Genomic DNA, 18,134 nt, shown 5'->3' with positions numbered 1-18,134 from the left:
AGCAGGTTTTTATAATGTGAGATTCAAAGTTTGAACGCTAGGTGTCAGAAACGGGCCAAAGAGTCTAAAAGCGGAGAGAGTGAAGTTTTAGCACAGAAAAAGGGCCAAAGAGTCTAAAAGCGGAGAGAGTGCGCATTTCTAGCGCAAAAAAAAATGGACCAAAGAGTCTAAAAGCGGAGAGAGTGCGCATTTCTAGTGCAAAAAAAACAGGCCAAAGAGTCTAAAAGCGGAGAAGGTGCGCATTTCTAGTGCAAAAAAAACAGGCCAAAGAGTCTAAAAGCGAAGTCTTAGTTTACACAACACTGTCAAAGATAGATAAAGATAGTAAGTCAAGTAAAATGATGTATAAATGAAAGTAATCAGGAAAATGTATTTTTTAAAGTGGTATATTTTATTACTTGTTTTATGACAGAGTCTTTAACCAGTGACTTGAAATATATCTCTCCTTCTGGCCCCCAACAAAAAAAGTTTGGACACCCCTGCTCTAAGGGGAAAAGTGAAGAACAGTGAACAAAATATACGATAAAAAAAATATGATTTTGGACATTCTGAACTTTTCTGAAGTTTTCTTTTACCACAACACACTTATCAGAGGCATGTTATATCTGTCCAATATGGGGGCTATGGGGGGTGTACAGTGTGTGTTTATCGAAAATGTGTTTTGATATATGTTTTTCACAAAAAATGAGCCAATGCCAATGAGTTTGAGTTAGAAAAAATATTTTTTTAGTGTCATTTGATGAAAAATGAAAACGGGTCCCACAGACCCGAACACCACACAAGGGTTAATGTAGCAATAATTAATTATTGAATGCATTAATTCAAAGTTTGTGTCACCAACCTTATTAAATCTTTATTTCAAACAGAAATGCTTTTATGTCCAAAAACAATCAACAGTCAAAAAATGCCATTTTACCATAATATGAACCCTTTAATAGTGTGATTACAGTGGGGGAGGGGGGCGTTTCAGTGTGGAGAAACAGCGCCCTCATGTGGGGAAACACTGCAAACAGTACACAGAAGCAGCAGTTTCACATACAAAAGCCTTTAAAATACCCGGAATATTGAAACATATCAGTACACAGTGTGCTACATTTCTTCCGTATGAGTGCAGCGTGATGAACAGAACTGTAGATAAAAGAGAAAATGAAGGACAGGGATGAACCGCAGTGTGAGAAACGTGTGTGTGGGTGGGAGTGTGTGTGTGTGTCCATCCCTCTTGCTGTTCGAGGTCTGCTACCTCTGGCATGAGCTCGTTCCACCCCACTGTCTCAGCATCTGCTCCACCGCGCGCCACACACACTCCACGCGCGGCCAGACGGACTGCAGAGCGTTCCCGACCTGAGTGGAAATAAAACATGGATATTTACTCGCACGGATCCGGCCGCTGTGGGACAGGGTGCTGAGCTGGGTGCTGAGCTGGGTGCTGAGCTGGGTGCTGACATCAACCAGATCACAACTATGTTCTTCTGAAATCAAGGGTGTCTGTTTACACCGATCTAGCATAATATTATGACCACTATGATCAACTTTAATAATTAAATTAGCTGTATAATTACACACTATAGATATCTGCAATGATCAGGACCCCACAAGACCAGCACAGAGCATTAATACTTAAGCATTAATATTTGGGTGTGGTGGCGGTGTATGATGTTTTGTACGAGTGGATCAGACACAGCAGTGCTGCTGGAGTTTTTAAACACCTCAGTGTCACTGCTGCACTAAGAACAGCACAGCAACACTGTCCTGTGATCATGTGATCATGTAATTGTGCAGCAACAGATACAGAGCTTTTGTTTCTGACTTTACTTTATCTACAAGGTGGAGCAGCTGTAGGCAGGAGTGATTAAACACAGTGTTTAAAAACTCCAGCAGCACTGCTGTACCTGATCCACTGCCTGTAAACACAGAGGTGGCCATCATGTTATACTTGACTGGTGTATTTAAAGCCTTTTCATACAAGATATAAAAAAGTATCATAATTTTGTCATACTGTCCTGCCTGTTATGCGGAATATATGTGTGCATTATATGTGTAGGTAAATCGGATTTAGGGATTGTGGTGGTTGCCTTGATGAGGCGTTATTCACCCTCTTGGTGTTGGGTTGGATGGTGGATAAGGGTCTCCTCACAAGAGTTATGTTGTGTTATGGTTGAACCACTGCTTTTTTGGCAGTTTTTCATGGTCTCTCTCTTATTCTTAAGGATAAAAAAGTGAAAAAGTAATGTATTCTGTGGTATAGCTCACATTTTATAATATACATTCAAACGAACGTAAAAAAATAATTGATTAATTAATAATTGTTAGATTTGTTTTATCCCGTGGGGTAAAGTGTGTTAACACTGCTGAGAGTCACATAGAGTTATTAAACATACTTATCACTACAGTGAGTGGGCCGTATGTTATCTAGAACAGTGTTAAAAGCGCTGAGTTGTGAGAGGACAGCGCTACAGACTAGAGACAGGTAAAGAGAATGACGAGATCCTGAGCCTCACCTGAGCCGTGCAGCGTGAGTGAGACGCGTCCTCAGCTACCCTCCGCTCTCCGAGCTCTCTGCATGCTGAACCACAGGAGGCTCCACCAGTTTCTCATAGGAGAGCACCATCATAATCTGACAACCAGAACACACCACCCACACTTCAGTTAGTCAGGATGAGTTGAGCTCCAGTCAAAACGCAAAAGGTGGAAATATTTCCCTCTCATAATTTACTGCAATCAATCCAGAAGAGCCCATGGTGATGATGTACGTATGCGTCACAGACACTATAAAATCTGTGTACATCCTGAGAGCATCACTACAGGACAGTGTGTGAATATGTGTTCAATCATCTCATCTTTTTTTTTTACAGAATATAAGAGAGCTTTGGGGTTAGAGCTGGAGATAAAACTAAACTAGCTACTTCATTTTTCACCCTATAAGGCACACCAGATTACAAGGTGCATTATGTGACACTAGTAAGGAACAGGGGTGTCGCCATGTTTTCCTTCTAGTTTAGCAAGTCTCACCGCTGGGTGGTGTTGGGGGGGGGGGGGGGGGTAACTAAAAGCTAAGCTAAGTAAGTAAAACTGTAATTCTTAATCTACGGAGATTTCTCTCCTGAAAACGGTTTATTTGTGTGAGTAATGCGCTTCCATTTATTTGCAGTAAGCTTAGATTTCCAGATTTCTCCAGCACTAAGGCTGGGCCACTAGCTAGCTAGATAGTGCTAGCGGTTAGCAACAGCGCTACACTGAGGAACCTTAGCTAGCGGTTCGTCCAACTGAACTTGTTTTAAACATACAGGCTACAGTCCGATATACTCAATTCTGTATGGTGAAAGATCTAGTGCTAGTGCTAATGCAGCTGCTCCGATAATACTCACCTTTGACTGACTAGCACTTAGCTTTGCGCTTAATGCTGCTCCAGAATCAGTGCCTTGGGCTAAACTGAAACTCCTGTATAACTCTGTACTTCAGTGGATTGACTTTACTGCTCCTTAATACCTGACTGGTAGAATTCATCAATAAAGTGCACTGAATTATAAGGCAGGTTAACAATTAGAAAAAGAAATTAAGTGCAGCTTATAGAGCGAAAAATACAGTAGTTGTGGTAAAAAAAACTGGGGTCTTTCTTTGAGTAAAATAAAAATAAAAAAATACTAAAAGAAAATAATCTATTGTATTTTTCTGATGAGAAAAACAGTGTATATCTATTTACTAGAAAGGTACATTAAATTGTTGCCACATTTCCAATGTCCATGCATTCTGAATATTAAATTTATTCATTTTTTATGAATTATGATTATTTCCGTGTGCCCAATCAGTTTGGAATCATCTGCAGCTTGTAATCTGCTCTTTCTGCAGGCTGATTAGGAATTGTTTGGTTTGGAGTCTGGACTGACTGACCATAATGAGAACCAGGAGGAGCAGCATCATCCCCAACATCACGTACAGATTCCCCGTCAGACCACCTGCCCACAGGGGGCCCAGGATAGTGGCCAAGCCTCCGACGGAGCGCCGCACGCCCTGACTGAAGCCTGCATGTGCACACACACACACACACAACACAAAACAGGATATCAGTGCAGTGTAGGAACACATGATGGTGTCACGAGTGTTATTATTCTGTCAGTTTAATTCAATTAACTACACACTTCAACACACACACACACACACCTTGTGTTTTCTCAGCGGTCACTTTGGAGAACAGGGACACCTGAGATACAGCGACGAAGGGGAGCCCCAGCAGCTGCAGAAACACTCCAATAATAAACTCAGTCAGCTCCACCGCGAAGCCACCTGATCTCCACACACACACACACACACACACACACACAGAGAAAGAGAGGCAAATCAGACACATCTGCCCCGCAGCACCCAACCCGTTTTTAATCAACTCAAATGTCAATTGGTTTGATCACATGGCAACCCTGAAATAACACAGTGTCCACAAACACAGTACAACAGTGTAAACCCTGATTTCATCAGTCTGCACATCTGCAGGACATTCAAAAGTTTGGACACGCCCAATCAGCTACAAAACAATCAGGCTCCTATTGTTTCTATATTACTGTAGTCCCTAAGATCTTAGAACTATGCAGTACTAAGGTATATCCATCCATCCATCCATCTATCCACTGTCAATACCTGCAGTATTGCATGAGAATTTAATCTTGGCTCCTCCTACAGTCTACAAGCAGAATTTGAGCTCTGCTAAGGCACACACATTTCTGGACAAGCTGAGAGACACAGAAGAGTTGTAACGCCAGGTAGTGAGGAGTGACGCGAGCCGAGTTAAAAATACAAACAGGTTTATTAGCAGGAAGGCTAACAGATACTGCTAACAGAATAGCCAGGCAAACAAAGATCTCACCGATAACAGAAGACATAGTCAAAAATACAGTCCGAGTTCGAAACCGAGAAACAGTCCAACCATACATCAAATCCAGAAAGGGCCAAACAAAAGACATAAACCGATAATCCGAAAACAGGGCAAACAGAAGGCAAAAACAGTACACAGGAAACCGCTTAGTATGCAACATGAGTCGGCAATACCTCGCAGTGTTTGTTTACAAATGGCCGCCTTAAATACAGGAAGCTTGAGGGGAATGAACCGGAACCAACTCAGAACACAGGCGAGTCAGAGCGTCGGAGCGTAACGTGATTGGGTGAAGGTGAGCGGGTGTTGTTGATGTCATTGTTCACGGGATTTTGGGAAATGGAGTCTGGTAGTGTGGAAGGAGAACACGGCGGCGTGACAAGAGTCATCTAAAGTGAATAAACTGTGTCAGCCACGTTCTGTTCCAAACATAGCCTAAAAGATAGGCCCCCTCACCCATTACTTGCTAAAATATTCAGGTATGTTATTTTTCCTTTAGTTTATTTTCCTTTTCATTTTGTCAACTTTTTTAACTGTAGGATCATCTAAAAACTCTGAATGAAAAAAAAAATCACTGAGGATATTTACATTTTTGCAAATAATTTCGTGTAATTTCATTGATAAATCATCAGTTATTAGTTATCAGTCGTCAGTTACCATTTGTCAACTAGGGTTAGCGCAATCAGTGTCAATTTTTTGATGCATTTTATTGTTGCAGAATAAACCCTGAAGTGCTTACTATCTTCACTGTCCAATGAAAAACAAGTACTGTATTTTTCACACAATGGATTCTACACTGAATCTAAAGCACATTTTAAGCAACACTAGTAAGGAACAGGGGTGGTAGCTTACTAGGTTAAGTAAAGCTAAGCTAAGTTAAGTAAACAGAACTGTAATTCTTTTTTTAGTCAATTGAGGAATGAATGTTAATATACACAGATTTCTCTCATAAAAAATCTTTTAAACATTCTGTTTATTTGAATAAGTAAAGTGTTTCCATTTACTTAGAGTAAATTTAGATTCCTGAATTTCTCCAGCACTAAGGCTGGAGCATTAGCATTAGCATTAGTGGCTAACCCCTATTGCTATTATCTATAATGTGATAGGTAGGGGTCTTTAATATGGCACAATATTTTTTTAGGGTATAATATCGTTCTTAATATTAAAAAAAGTTGGCGATATTATTGAGTACGATATGATATGGCTCACCCCGAGTGCAGACGTTTGATCAGTGCTGTATTTCTCACTGACAGGGCTCTTATCTGTGTATCAGTGTTCAGACAATAATCCGTACAGCAGCAGCAGCAGCAGCAGCGCATCTGATGGAAACTAATATCTCAGAGACGGAAGCGCGTCGGCCGCTGGCGCCAAACAGAGCCGGCATATTGTGTCTGTCCGAGCGCAGGTGTTTGTGCCAGTCGGTCTGGACGGCTGCCCAACGCCTCGCTTTCTCACTAACACTTTCACACACTCCACCCCGGCCCTCACCAGGGACTCGCAGGGAGCCAAGCACCTGCCCTTTTCCCCAAACTTACTAAAAACAGCCTGCTACACACAAATTAATAACTTTATTTTGGGTAATTATCAACAAAAATGACACTCAATGACAACAATTAAATGAAACCAGTAAGGTGATACAGGGTTTCGTCTGGGAATTAAATACAAGACCTCATTAAATCCTAAAACTAAAACTACTGAAGTAAGGAAGTCACTGATTGGTGGAAACTTCACACTAGACCTCAAGCAGTTTGGACTGTGTGTCTCTCACCTCTTCCTCCAGACTCTGCTCCCTTGATTTACTTTAAATGAAATGTAAAATTTACTGATGATCAGTGATGGTTTGGAGAGACATGTCATCTGCTGGTGTTGATCCACTGTGTTTTATTATCAAGTCTAAAGTCAGTGCAGTTTTGTTTTCCCACAAAATCTTACAGAACTTCATGCTGAACCTTGGCTGACCTTTGCTAACTTTTATGGATGTGGATTTGATGTGGATTTCATTTTCCAGCAGGACTTGGCACACTGCCCACACTACCAAAAGCACCAATTGGTCTTATATATAATATTCAAATTTTCTGAGACAAAAGTACTAACTGATTTTTGGGGTTTTCATTGGCTGTAAGCCATAATCATCAACAACAAAATAAATAAACACTTATTATAGATCACTCTGTGTGAAATACATCTATATAATATAGGAGTTTCATATTTTGATTTTTCAATAAAATTCAAATTTTTTGAGATGCACCAGTAGATCAGACCAACTATATAGATGCCTTTACTCAACATCTGTGGCATCATGTTAGTGGATGGGAATTAAAATTGGGAAATAAAAACACTGCAAGCTAAAACTGGGCCTTTTATTAGATTATTAGATTATTAGATATGTCTACCAATGTAGTAATATTGTAATATTGCACAGGCAGAACAAATATATCAGTACAAATACACATACACACACACACACACTTACCCTGGGGGCTGGCGAGGAAGATGATGCACCAGACGCAGGCTCCGCAGCAGATCAGCAGGCCCACCGCCAGCACGGCCCGGTCCTCCAGCACGCGACTCAGCCAGCGCACCAGGAAGAAGCCTCCGATCACCTCCACGCCACACAGACTGTACATCACACTGTTCCCCAGCTCACCAAAGCCAAAGTACTTCTGGGTCAGCGGGGTCACCATCGTCTGCAGGGGGAAAAACCAGGGCAGATATCATTAAAGCAGCCTTACGTCAAATTCTAACCCTAAACTATCAGTTTTAAAATCATGTTGATGCTCCACTGCATTGTAAAAGGGTGAACAGCATTATGTGCACACAGTAAGTCTAAAGCCCTATTCGGACAGGATGGAGGACAGTTTCTCAGGGGGACGTTCTACTCAGTGATAAAACTCTTGAAAAAAGTGACTACAATTGAAAAAAACAGGAGAACCAGTGAGTTTTTAGGCTTTCTTGCTCACGTGACATCATCACGTTCAGTAGCTCCTCTCACATTTCCACTCGCTGTTGTGTTTTTAACGTGACAAAAGAGAGCCCAGAGAGAGCACAATTAATCTTGCTCTATTCTGGGAGGGTACAGTAGATGGTACTCTTTATTTCCCCTTATCACTCCTAGGGTGATGTGGATCAGTACAAGGCTGCGTCTGTGAGCTGATGTATCAGAACCGAGTCGCTGCGCTTTCCTCCAAGCGTTAGCGCCGTGATGCTACTCGGCAATGCTGCATAAGCAGCAGTTTGAAAAGAAGCGAGGTCTGACTTCACATGACCTCACATGTGTCGGAGGAGGCACGTGCTTCATCCTCCTGGTGTGTTTCATTGAAAAATGATGAGTAAAATTTACTTTAAAAAAGTTTCGCAACTTTTTAAGAAAATTTAATTTCAAGTAAATTTAAGTAACTTCAATTTGGTTTCAAGACTTAATTGTAATTAGGTAATATTGTATTAAGTAAGTAATTTAAAGTAAATTAAGTAAAGTTTACTAAAAGAAAGGATTGACTGAAGTTCAGTTCACTTATTTACTCTGTGTAACATTTAAGTCTTGAAACCGAGCTGAAGTTACTTAAATTTATCTAAAATTAAATTTACTTAAAAAAACTAATGCAAAAAGTTGCAGAAGCTTTTTTAAGTAAATTTTACGCATCATTTTTTTCAGTGTGGGGCATCACTAGTGATAGAGGGTTAGGTAACTGACTGTGCAAATTGGGGAGAAAATGGGGAAAATTTGAAATAAAATTATATAAAAAAATTAAAATAAAAATGCTTTAATGTTGACAGCCCTAATAATTATGGTTAAATTTAGCAAACTAAAAGTGAATTTCAGTAAAGATTGTCAAATATAAAGGTTATGTTGAGGTTTTAGTTAGTTGTTTTTTTTTTGTATTATTTTAAAGTGAAACTGCAGCTGCACTGATTAATGTCTGTTGTGATAAATAGTGAGGAAGAGGAGAATTCTGAATCTTTCAATGTCAAACATTAAACAAACATGAAACAGCTATAATGCATTCTGTTCACTGTACAGTGTTAAGTTGAAAGGGGGGATCGCTCAGTAAGAAAGTTTAAGAATCTCTGCTGTATGGATTTTGTTTGTTTGTTTGTTTGTAATATCACTGAAATGAATACTGTAATCTGTCCGATAGCGAGTTACCCGTCTGCGGTATGAATGAAGGCCTGGGTGTAAACGCCGGCGTGAGTGAAGAGGCTCCGCTGGTGGTAAAGCTTAGCGGATTAGCGTTGATTACCGGTTCTCCCTCTGTGAGAGAGTAATGAATGGTATTTGGGCTCGGCCTGGGTGCTGCAGCGCCGGGTGATTGACGGGTGCAGACGGGTGGGCCGGGTGAGCGCCGGGGTTAAACGCAGCAAAGTGCTTTCTGACTGCTCTCACCTCCAGCGCCGTCTGATTGAAGAGAGTGATGAACTGAGCGGTGAGGAGAACCACCACCTCCTCCCTCAGGAACTCTGAAAAAAAAAAAAAAAACGAGGGAAAAATACAGAGACGGAGGGAAGAGAGAGAGGAGAGGAACCGGGCACTGATCGATAAAAAGTATATCACTATATATCACACACACACATACACTTACACACACACATACACACACACTTTTTTCACCACACAAAAGGAACACACACTGCAGAGCCCAAGCGCAGGGGGGTCAATAAAGACCTTCGACAGAGTCAGATCATCTCCTTCACAACAGAGACAATCGATGAAGAGTAAGCCAAGACACACACACTCACACATACCTACAAATACAGATGAGCCAAAACATTAAGACCACTCATGGATAATGTAAAAATCATTCATTATCTTGTAATTAGGGCTATAAACAGGCAAATATATATCATGATGTGAGTGATACATATAAATACTGTAAATAAGTGATATATTATAATTTTTGAACATTTTTTGTACGATTTAGCTTTTCAATTAAGCTAAACTACTAATAATGCACAGTTTAATCTGATATATTAGCCAGATAATACACTGCTAAGAACAAACACTGTCTCTGCTGCTCCGCTAACCTAGGGGTGGGCAATATTATATCGTATTCAATATATCGTGACACAGAAATATCGTGATATTAAAAATCCATATCATGATAATAGGGCTGTTCTGTCTTAAAAGTAGTCTATTATTTACTGTGAAGCTTTAGGTGTATTTATTGTATAATTGTTTTAGTTTGCAGTTTATATGCATGCACTAAATATTCTGCAATATTTTTTGCTGCATTATATTATTTTATGCTATATTATTTATTTTGCCACATTATGATTATTCTGTTATACTATTATACTATATTCCTAAAAATGAATGAATTATTTTAGTTTTCCTATATCACCAAGTATATCGTTATCGCAAAAATACCCTGAAATATCGTGATATTATTTTAGAGCCATATCGCCCACCCCTACGCTAACCTTAAATGATGGTTTAAGCCAGACGCTACTCTTAATAGAATTTGGATTGCAGGGAATAAAATACATTGTATTAGAAGAGTGCTCAACAGATAATAATAAAATAAATGTATGATAAAATAAATTCTAGAACAGTTAGAGACTGTACTGATATTTTTTAAAGGGGGTTTTAGCATTGAGTTTAAAAAAAAAATATGAGGTTTTATTGGTTTGAGGTACAGTACCTCAAAGTACACTTTTTTGTTTAGTAAATAATTCCATATGTTTTTCTTAGTATTTTTCATTGTATTAATCTACAATGCTGAACATTTTAAAATAAAGAAAAACAACTGAATTTAAGGTGTGTCCAAACTTTTGACTTAAACTGTACGTTTTGGGGATATGTGGTAAGTTTTGAAAGCATTCTTTTCAGTTTTATTTGTATGAGAGTGTAGTTTAATGTGTCTCTAATTCTGAAAATATATATGTATAATTATTTATGATTTATCGTTTTTCTCCCTGACTATGTACATTGTTTTGTAGCAAAATGATTATGCTAATATATTAATATTTTAATTAAAAATTAAAGTTATTCTCAAAAAAAATTAAAAATGTCAAGTATAAAAAAAACATATGCATTAAATCTGAATAAAAGAGCAGCTTACTATTTATCCAATCAGAACATTAAAATTCACATTTACAGCATTTTTCTGATACTCTTATACTCTTATCCAGAGCAACTTACGAGGTTATTTCTATTATAGAGTTGGGTCAGTGTAGTGTTAGGAGTCTAGCCCAAGGACTCTTATTGGTGTAGCACAGAATTCAGTCTCCCTGTGTTGTTATCCACTGCACCACACCAACTACCCAGAACAGTGGGATCTGTACCAAGCACAGATATCTAGAGGTATGAGTTTAATGTTTTGGCTCATCTCACTGTAATATCCATTACGTATTGTACAGTTCATTCAGCCACAGGTTTAGTAGATGTTAGCGCTCACCCTGGCTGGCGCTGAAGTTCTGGAAAGGGTCACGCCCCTCAGTCGAGGAGGCGGGGTCGGGGTCTTCATCACCTGACAGCCGGGTCTCGACCTGATCTGAGAGAACCGTGCTGTGAGCATCCGCATCTTCATCCTCCGCCTCCATCAGACGCTCCTCCTCCTCCTCCTCCTGACCCCTGACCCGGCGCAGAGCCGTGTGCTCGGGGAGGGAGTCCAGCGGCGGGATGTCCCAGTACAGCAGCACCACCACACACTGAAGCAGCAGCCACATCCCACACATGAACAACTACAACACACAGAGAGCACTTCAGTTTCTGAATCAAATTTCAAATTCCAAATAAAAATAGTGTCATTTAGAGCATTTATTTGCAGAAAATGACAAATGGCTTAAATAACAAAAAAAATGCAGAGCTTTCAGACCTCAAATAATGCAAAGAAAACAAGTTCATATTCACATTCAAGTTTTAAGAGTTCAGAAATCAATATTTAACCCTGGTTTTTAATCACAGTCTTTTTCATGCATCTTGGCATCATGTTTTCCTCCACCAGTCTTACACACTGCTTTTGGATAACTTTATGTTGCTTTACTCCTGCTGCAAAAATTCAAGCAGTTCAGTTTGGTGGTTTGATGGCTTGTGATCATCCATCTTCCTCTTGATTATATTCCAGAGGTTTTCAATTTGGTAAAATCAAAGAAACTCATCATTTTTAAGTGCTCTCTTATTTTTTCCAGAGCTGTATATATAAAAATGGGTCCCACTTTAAAATAATACTACCTTTATAAAAGGTTTATAAATGGTTTACAATTAGTTTATTAATGGTTACTAATTAGGTTGTAAATGCCTTAAAAATCATTAATAATCAGTTATAACACATATGTAGAAAGAGCAATAGTATAGATGGCTGTGGGTTGACTATTTGGCAAACAACAGGTCATTGTTGCCCTTTCTACGTATGTGTTATAACTGATGTACTAGTATATTTACTCTTTTCTGAACTTTCCACACTGATAAAGCACAACATACAGAGCCCAGACTACACCAGAGTGACTGAGAGGTTTACACTCCTGGTACTGTAGCAATAGCACCACCCACTGATCTAACACCAACCTGCTGATTCACTCCTATGTACACATATCATTACATCCATCATTAAAGCCAGACTAATTTACTACACTCATATTTTCTTTTTATATTATTTTATAATGGCTGCTCTTAGGTATATTCCATTCCACTTTAATATGTAACTAAGGTAAAGCACCTTTTAACGAATAATATTGCAAAATTAAATATTTTTGTTTTGTATCATAAACCTACATATACTTTTAAGAAAAATATTACTATTCAGAAAACAACAAAACAGAAATGACATTTTATAGCCATGTTATATTTAAGTATATACCTTTTTTAAATTACATTAATATTTATAATTATTGTTGTTAATATTACAGTCATGGCTATTCTATTAAGAAATAATAAAATATATATATATATATATTTTGTATTTTGTTGCACTGTTTCAGTTGTTACACACTTATTTGCTATTAAATGAATAAAAACTGTCTTAAAAAAACAATTGTATTAGCAACTGTTTGCTCTTTTTAAGTATTTCATAAAAAAAATTATATATAAAATCTCTACATATCTGAGGTGTGTTCTTACCCCTGGTGAAGTGTACTTATTCACTATAAACGGCCCCAGCTTAAAATCACACAACCGCAGGAAAATGTTGAAAGCAGGTCCTGGAAAGCAGAAAATAATTTAAATGTTAATGTCATGTTAATATTAAAAAACAGATGCTACAGTAATTAACTAATATAAATAGTATTATAAAACAACAGCAAGTAAGACTGACCAATCAGAAGTCCAGCCTGGCGACACGCCATCACAGCAGCGAAGACTCGAGCCCGTTCGTCCGGGAGAGTGGTCCGGGTGAGGAAACCAAAGATAGAGGAACCGGCACCGGCTCCAATACCTCAAGATAAATGATTTATCTATCAGCTGAATATAAAAGAACTCACCTTTAGGCACTTCCTCTAGAGCTATGATTAAAATACTGCACTTAAGTACTAAAATACTGTATCTGTATCTACTGGAGTATTATTTTTACTTCACTACTGTACTTAAGTACTAAAATACTGTATCTGTCTCTACTGGAGTATTATTTTTATTACACTACTGTACTTAAGTACTAAAATACTGTATCTGTATGTACTAGAGTATTATTTTTTATTCAATACTCTACTTTAATAATAAAATACTGTATCTGTATCTACTGGAGTATTATTTTTATTACACTACTGTACTTAAGTACTAAAATACTGTATCTGTATCTACTGGAGTATTATTTTTATTACACTACTGTACTTAAGTACTAAAATACTGTATCTGTATCTACTGGAGTATTATTTTTATTACACTACTGTACTTAAGTACTAAAATACTGTATCTGTATCTACTGGAGTATTATTTTTATTACACTACTGTACTTAAGTACTAAAATACTGTATCTGTATCTACTGGAGTATTATTTTTATTACACTACTGTACTTAATTACTAAAATACTGTATCTGTATCTACTAGAGTATTATTTTTTATTCAATACTCTACTTTAATAATAAAATACTGTATCTGTATCTACTGGAGTATTATTTTTATTACACTACTGTACATAAGTACTAAAATACTGTATCTGTCTCTACTAGAGTATTATTTTTTATTCAATACTCTACTTTAATAATAAAATACTGTATCTGTATCTACTGGAGTATTATTTTTATTACACTACTGTACATAAGTACTAAAATACCGTATCTGTATCTACTGGAGTATTATTTTTATTACACTACTGTACATAAGTACTAAAATACCGTATCTGTATCTACTGGAGTATTATTTTTATTACACTACTGTACTTAATTACTAAAATACTGTATCTGTATCTACTGGAGTATTATTTGTATTACACTACTGTACTTAAGTACTAAAATACTGTATCTGTGTCTACTGGAGTATTATTTTTATTACACTACTGTACTTAAGTACTAAAATACTGTATCTGTATGTACTGGAGTATTATTTTTTATTCAATACTCTACTTTAATAATAAAATACTGTATCTGTATCTACTGGAGTATTATTTTTATTACACTACTGTACTTAAGTACTAAAATACTGTATCTGTATCTACTGGAGTATTATTTTTATTACACTACTGTACTTAAGTACTAAAATACTGTGTCTGTATCTACTGGAGTATTATTTTTATTACACTACTGTACTTAATTACTAAAATACTGTATCTGTATCTACTAGAGTATTATTTTTTATTCAATACTCTACTTTAATAATAAAATACTGTATCTGTATCTACTGGAGTATTATTTGTATTACACTACTGTTCTTAAGTACTAAAATACTGTATCTGTATCTACTGGAGTATTATTTTAACTTCACTACTGTACTTAAGTACTAAAATACTGTATCTGTCTCTACTGGAGTATTATTTTTAATTCACTATGATACTGTTCAGGTGAAGAATAGATTATGTATCATCTATAGTGAGATTCTCATCCATTCATCACAGAAAAAGAAGCTGCTTGAGAGCAAGATGTGAGGTTTGCACAGAGCTGAGAGAGTTTCCACCCGGAGAAAAGTTTCTTTTAAATACTGGATTTCTGGCATTTCAAGTCACAGGTCATATATTATTGATTTTTGTCCTGGAGCACCAGCTCAAGTCGTTGTGTGCCACTGGCACCAGTGTGTGTACTGGTGTTAAAATAAGAATTTAGAATTTTCAGAGGACTGTGTATCTGACACTGCGCATTCAGTGTGTGGTCAGGAGTAGTCTTTACAAGTCTTTACATTTACATAATTAAGAACATTAAATAAACTTACTAATCTTAAACTCACACCGGATTATAATGCGCACTATTAATAAACATTTATTTTCTGGTCTATGTTCAGCCCACGTATACTCGCCACTGAACGGCAAAAGCACTAGCGCAGTTAGCATATAATGCTAATGCTGCTCCAGCAAAGCTAGCCAGGGTTAGCAGCAGGCTACAGGCCAATAATACTCACCTCTGAAAGTCGAAAGAGCTAGTGCTTAGCGCAGTTAGAGGCTAATGCTAATGCAACTGGCTTTACTGCTCCTTACAACCTGACTGGTAGAATTCATACATAAGGCGCACTGACAATTTTTGGGAAAAGGAAAATATTTTCAGAGCACCTTACAGAGTAAAAAATACGGTAATCATCTTACCTGCAACAAGCCGACTAGCCAACAAAAGCCATTTTGAGTATCCCATGAAATACATAAAGTTCCCTAGAACACAAAATACAATGTTATATGTTATGCTCGTAATAATCACATTTAAAAGAGTGGTGTTTATGCTCTATGTTATAGTAGGAAATGTTGTGTACCATGTTGTTTAGGGTACATTTGTCAGTACTCACCTACAATCTCAAAGACGTTGGAGAAAAGGATGATGGACTTTGTAGTCCGTGTCACGTCGGACCAGCGACCAAACAGCGGCCCAGAGAGCAGCCCGCTGAAGCTGAACGCTGACAGACCCAACCCGAGGAAATAGGCCGGAGCGTCCAGAATCTGCAGGTACTTCCATATGGTGGGCAGGATAACAGCTTACAGAGAGAGAGAGACGGATAACAATGATAACATTTTAAGAATAGTGTTGATTTGTTTGTTTTCAAATTAAAACCACACACTAAAAACCCCACATTAAAACCACACACTAAAACCCCACACTAAAACCCACAATAAAATCCCAAACTAAAACCCCATATTAAAACCACATACTAAAATCCCACACTTAAACACACACTAAACCACACACTTAAACCCCATATTAAAACCACACACTTAAACCCCACACTAATACCACATAGTAAAACCCCACACTAAAGCCCACAATAAAAACCCACACTAATACCCCACACTAATACCCCATATTTAAACCCCACACTAAAACCTCACACTAATACCCCATATTTAAACCCCACACTAAAACCACACACTAAAATCCCATATTAAAACCAAACACTAAAACCCCATATTAAAACCTAAAACCCATGTTCAAACCCGCACTAAAACCCCACACTAAAACCACACATTAAAACCCCATAATAAAACCACACATTAAAATCCCCACACTAATACCACATAGTAAAACCACATATTAAAACCCCACACTAAAACCACACACTTGAACCCCACACTAAAACCACACACTAAAGCCCACAATAAAAACCCACACTAATACCCCATATTAAAACCCCACACTAAAACCTCACACTAATACCCCATATTTAAACCCCACACTAAAACCCCACACTAATACCCCATATTTAAACCCCACACTAATACCCCATATTTAAACCCCACACTAAAACCCCACACTAATACCCCATATTTAAACCCCACACTAATACCCCATATTTAAACCCCACACTAAAACCCCACACTAATACCTCATATTAAAATCCCACACTAAAACACACTCAAAAACCTACATTAACCCCACATTAAAACCACACATTAAAACACACACTTACCATATTCCACCCCACTCAGGAAAAACAGCAGGCCGATTGTGAGAAAGGACAGTTCCCTCTTTCGCCGATAATCCATCAGTACAGTGTTTTTTCACTCCTCCTCACGTACTGAGATCCATTTTTGATCCTTTCTGTGAGGAAATTTGGTCAAATTGGAGACATGATGCTGTTCATTAGCAGCACAGGAAGATCTCCAGGCTGTTCCATCAGGAGGCGCTGCAGCTACTCCCTCTTCCCTGCTGTTCAGCACTCAGGGTGGAGGAGTTTTTACAGGTACAAACACCAAATAAAAGCTTCTCCTCCACTTTTGTATAAAGCTTTCCTCTCTGTTGAACTTAAATAAGCCTTAAATCCCTCTTCTGTATGATCTGCTCCTCTCCAGTCTGGTCTGAGAGCTTCTCCTGCAGGCTGTGAAACATTAGCCTGAGCAGCAGGCTGGTGAAGGCCTATGTATTATTAATGGTGCTAAAAGAAAGATGAGTTGGAACTGGATTCCCTCAAATAGTTGTTTTAATTTGTTCTGCTTAAGACCACACAATGATGATGAATAGATTTATTGACAAATTATAAATAGTGACATACAGCTCTGAACAAAAAGAGACCACTTAAAAATTATGATTTTCTTTGATTTTACCAAATTGAAAACCTCTGGAATATAATCAAGAGGAAGATGGATGATCACAAACCATCAAACCACCAAACTGAACTGCTTGAATTTTTGCACCAGGAGTAAAGCAGCATAAAGTTATCCAAAAGCAGTGTGTAAGACTGGTGGAGGAGGAGAACATGATGCCAAGATGCATGAAAACTGATATAATTGGTAATATTAATAATGTAATAATTTAATATTACAGGAAATGACAGGGATTGATCATTACTTCAATTATTATTTAGATAAATCTGATATTTTAGGATGAAGACAGGATAAAGACATGTATCTCAGGATTTCTGACTTAGGGTCATTCTCTTTCTCCTCTCTAACTGATGCTAGCATGCTACCATATTAGCATAGCGCTGTGTAGATTTTCTAGGGACGTTCTGTGGGAAGACGTGTAGCATAGCAATTTGATAGTGTTCCATTATCCAATAAATAACTTTTATATTTATTATTAAATTCATCCCAAATGATCTTGGTAGAAAGGTCTTGGAATCACTTCAAAACAGCTATAAAGTGACTTCAGCTCTGCCATTTATGGTGCATGTTGCATAAACACTAAGAAAAGTAAGTAGATTTATAAACATTATTATGGACTTAATATGTGTCAAGAACATGTTGATCCAAACTTTTCTGGCTTTCAAAAAAAAAA

At 37.7% G+C, this 18,134-nt stretch overlaps 1 protein-coding gene across 1 annotated transcript; it reads right to left on the bottom strand.

The window, feature by feature from the left end:
- Nucleotides 1-636: 636 nt before the first annotated feature.
- mfsd8l2 (major facilitator superfamily domain containing 8-like 2) lies at nucleotides 637-17,199 on the bottom strand. Its single transcript, XM_049482516.1, has 12 exons — nucleotides 16,828-17,199; nucleotides 15,712-15,897; nucleotides 15,518-15,580; nucleotides 13,108-13,227; nucleotides 12,915-12,994; nucleotides 11,254-11,539; nucleotides 9,243-9,316; nucleotides 7,335-7,548; nucleotides 4,159-4,281; nucleotides 3,889-4,019; nucleotides 2,499-2,614; nucleotides 637-1,341 (listed from the first exon to the last, which is right to left on the bottom strand). Exons 1-11 carry the CDS (start codon nucleotides 16,901-16,903, stop codon nucleotides 2,534-2,536), a joined length of 1,434 nt encoding a protein of 477 aa, XP_049338473.1. The 5' UTR covers nucleotides 16,904-17,199; the 3' UTR covers nucleotides 637-1,341; nucleotides 2,499-2,533.
- Between the last annotated feature and the right edge of the window lie 935 nt (nucleotides 17,200-18,134).

The sequence above is a fragment of the Astyanax mexicanus genome, chromosome 8 (genome assembly GCF_023375975.1).
Source record: "Astyanax mexicanus isolate ESR-SI-001 chromosome 8, AstMex3_surface, whole genome shotgun sequence".
NCBI lineage: Eukaryota > Metazoa > Chordata > Actinopteri > Characiformes > Acestrorhamphidae > Astyanax > Astyanax mexicanus.
Note: the sequence above shows the minus strand (reverse complement) of the source record. Positions and strands in the feature narration are given on the sequence as shown.

Bases quoted from the DNA above. Each gene is read 5' to 3' on its own strand.
- mfsd8l2 (XM_049482516.1), bottom strand. From the start codon at position 16,903: ATGGATTATCGGCGAAAGAGGGAACTGTCCTTTCTCACAATCGGCCTG. The intron at 15,581-15,711 runs GTGAGTACTGAC...TTTGTGTTCTAG, and splicing joins CAACGTCTTTGAGATTGTAG to GGAACTTTATGTATTTCATG. The intron at 2,615-3,888 runs GTCAGTCAGTCC...TCTGGTTGTCAG, and splicing joins TCCTCCTGGTTCTCATTATG to ATTATGATGGTGCTCTCCTA.